This window comes from Schistocerca nitens, chromosome 3, assembly GCF_023898315.1.
Source record: "Schistocerca nitens isolate TAMUIC-IGC-003100 chromosome 3, iqSchNite1.1, whole genome shotgun sequence".
Taxonomy (NCBI): domain Eukaryota; kingdom Metazoa; phylum Arthropoda; class Insecta; order Orthoptera; family Acrididae; genus Schistocerca; species Schistocerca nitens.
In genome coordinates, this window is record NC_064616.1 from 549,424,797 (window position 1) to 549,428,080 (window position 3,284).

The window sequence follows — 3,284 nt, forward strand, 5'->3', positions numbered from 1 at the left end:
TGTGTCGTCTCGTGGTCACTGTAGGCTTGTGTAATGGTAAGCAAGGAGAGGTTGTTGTTTGGTGGCCGGTATCCTCTTTCAGTAACACAACTGCACAGATGTATTAACAGGGTTCTTTGTTTACTAGAACAAGAAGTTACGTACCTTAAGATACTGGTACAAGGTCTTCCGTAACAGTCCACGTTAGCCTCACTGCTGGGGAAGTGCCAGTCCCGGTATGTACACTACTCTGGTCGCTAGGTACTGACTGACCCTGAGCTAGACGCTGAGCTAAATGCGGCGGCGACTCCTACTGGGTTGTGACTGATGACTCGACTCATTGACTCACTGGGTGACTGACTGGGCTATCCGGTCAGCGGCGACGATCTAAATACTAGCGGTCGAGAGGGCGTTGGCGACGTGTTCCTTGCGAGTCTCTGTTTGGCCTAATGTAGGGAAGCAGCCTACTCACTCTGTATAAAATTCACATCCGTCTTTCCATTGTGTGCCAGCCTAGCTCTGACGTCTTAAATGTTGCGCAATACTTTAAGAATCAAGTAAATAACCTGAAACGTTTGTAGCATGTCAGGAGTAATACTAAATCAATATGTGTTGAATATCAGTTCAATAACTTTAACCATTTTCAAAATTTTGACGTTTTTCTGTAAAAATCATTGGCGCAACAGAAAAGAGCTAGAAACTTAGAAATTTATATTTAGATTCCTTTTTCATAATAATTTAGTAGAAACAGTATTTTGGATCTCACAAATTAAAATTTTAGTTGAAATTCATAATTTTCTGGTTTTTGTCTCAAAAATTAAGGAAGCAAGATAGATTAAGTAGGCGAATAAATAGGGCTAGGATGTTTAAATTTAAGTAGAAGGGAGAATCGCTAAAATCATAAAGATGTGAGAAGTTTCATCTGAATAACTATAAAACTATAGCGATAGCGTATCTCCAAAGATCAAGTTCAGAGCTCGTCTACTGCGTGTAGTGTAATTAAATTAATTCTCTCGCCCAAAATATTTAACTTAGCCACGCCAGACTTTTATTATGATTACTTACCTGTGTGCTGATTGCACATTTAAATTGAGAGCTTCATCGGCCATCAGCAAAGGAAGCAATGATATATTCGGTAACTTAAAGTGGTGCAGCCCAGCAGCTAGTCGGGAGAGCAATTTTGATCAGGCGTTCCCTTAGCCGTCCGCACCGCGGCTTTATATATAAGAACGCTGCGCGAGAGAAGAAGGGACACGCACACGACAGTCGCTGAGATGTGCAGCCGCGAAAGGACGTACCTGCGCTTGCTAGCGACGCGAAGGGTGTGGCAGATCGCCGTCCGGCCGCGCTTGCGCCGTCGGCGGCCACATCTGGCCCCCCACTTACGACGACCCATGCTATGGCTATGGATTTAATGGACACAGCTCCGGAAACCTTGAAGACAGCGCTGTCTGCTCCGCTCCCCGATTCTGAAGATGAGAGCTCCACCGCCCCTCAGCCACGCGGACGAAGCGGGAAACAGAAGAGGAGGGCAACAGCCGCGACGTCCGTTGTTCGCAGCTCGCCGATCGAGAAGAGGGCCAAGCAAGATTTCGCCCCTGACGCCGATGGTTTTGTCCCGGCCCGGCGAACTGCACGACACATGCAGTCCTCGACGACGCATCCAACTGCCGTCGCCAACTCATTCGACGCGCTCGCTGACGCGCCAGACCAGCTACCGCGCGATCCTGCGCCAAAGAAAGACTCCCATCTTCCGCCGGTGGTCCTCCAGTTTCGGCCGCCCTATGGGGAACTGCAGAAGTTGTTGCCCAGCTGGACAACGGCCGTGTACACCGTGAAGCCTGCCGGGCGTGACTTGTACGGGGTCATACTCCGCACTGCTGACGATTATCGCCGGGTCACTCAGGGGGCGTCTGAGCGTGGTATCGCATTCTATACCCACGCTTCCGCACCTGACAAAGTCTTGAAGATTGTAATCCGCGACCTCCCGTTCAACATGGAAGCCGATCACCTGCATCGTGAACTCGCTGACCTGGGCTTCTACATCCGGGCAGTCGTGAAGATGAAGTCGCCTAAATCACGCGATGATATGCCGCTCTTCCTGGTCGTCTGCTCCGACACCGTGGAGAACCGCAAACTCTACCAACTGACGCGGGTCGCCGACGTTCCGGTTCAGATCGAAGATCTTCGCTCCCGGACAGGCCCTGTGCAGTGCTTTCGCTGCCAGGGGATCAATCACGTCGCGCGCCACTGCTCAATGCCGGACAGATGTGTTAAATGCGCCGGCGCCCACGCAGGACGTGCGTGCCCCCGTCCGCCCACCGAGAAGCCGACATGTGCACTCTGTGGCGGTGCTCATGTGGCCAGCTATCGTGGGTGTGAGGTGTGGAAGCGTGCCATCGCTCGCCAACGTGGCCAAACGCCAGCGCCGCGTCCGAAGAAGCCAGCAACGAGACGGCCCGGCGTCTCTTTCGCGGCGGCAACGTCAGGGGCACCCTCCGCCGTCCCGGCTGCGTCGACTGCTCCTGCTCCTGCCGCATCCGATCCCGTGCCGCCACCCGCGGCTCCTGCGCCTCCAACACAGCTGCTAGTGGCGGACCCGGGTACTGCATCTCCCGGGACGTCAGCCGGACCACGCCCCGCCGACAGCTGGCGCAGGGGTCGCCGCCCCATGGGTGCTCAGCGCTCAGCACCGTCCGTCGCGCAGCCCCAGGTGGACTCTCCCAGCGAAGCAGCCACGCCTCCCCCTTCCAGCGATGGGGCCGCGCCGGCTGCTTCCACCGCTGACCAGGCAACCTCGTCGCGCAGCTCACTGCCCTGGTGACCAGTGCTACGAAGTTGATTGAAGTCCTGTCGCAGCAACTCACCGCTGCAGTGCCGATGGCCTCTCCGGCCCCGACCGCTGTCAACCCTCACCAGTTGCACCATGGGCAGCGTTAGAGGGCTCACGGTCGTAGCGTGGAATGCCAACGGCGTCCGCACTCAAGCTGGCGAACTTCACCATTTTCTTCGAGATGAAGCCGTCGACGTCTGCCTTATCAACGAAACCCATCTGAAGCCTGGGGTCGAAGTCAGGGAGGCCAACTACTCCAGCTACCGCACCGATCGACTGGCGGCGGGTGGTGGGACGGCCGTTTACGTCCGCAATGGCATTCGTCACCACGTGATACAACTTCCGCCACTGGCAACGCTGGAGGCCACTGGTGTCGTCGTTCACACCTCGGTGGGCGCCATCACGTTCTTCGCTGCCTATCGACCGCCGTCTCGTCCACTGGACCCTGCTGACATCGCTGCTCTGCTCTCCT

The 3,284-nt window shown here is 55.1% G+C and overlaps 1 protein-coding gene across 1 annotated transcript; it reads left to right on the forward strand.

Annotated features, from left to right (window-relative positions):
• The first annotated feature begins 1,378 nt into the window (after positions 1-1,378).
• LOC126249330 (uncharacterized) lies at positions 1,379-2,803 on the forward strand. The gene is made up of 2 exons (XM_049950985.1): positions 1,379-2,180; positions 2,277-2,803. Exons 1-2 carry the CDS (start codon positions 1,379-1,381, stop codon positions 2,801-2,803), a joined length of 1,329 nt encoding a protein of 442 aa, XP_049806942.1.
• Positions 2,804-3,284: the final 481 nt, after the last annotated feature.

What these genes read in the sequence shown, in the direction of transcription:
- LOC126249330 (XM_049950985.1), top strand. Translation starts at nt 1,379, where the DNA reads ATGGCTATGGATTTAATGGACACAGCTCCGGAAACCTTGAAGACAGCG. An exon ending in AGATCTTCGCTCCCGGACAG is followed by an intron (nt 2,181 to 2,276) that starts GCCCTGTGCAGT and finishes GCGCCCACGCAG; the next exon opens with GACGTGCGTGCCCCCGTCCG.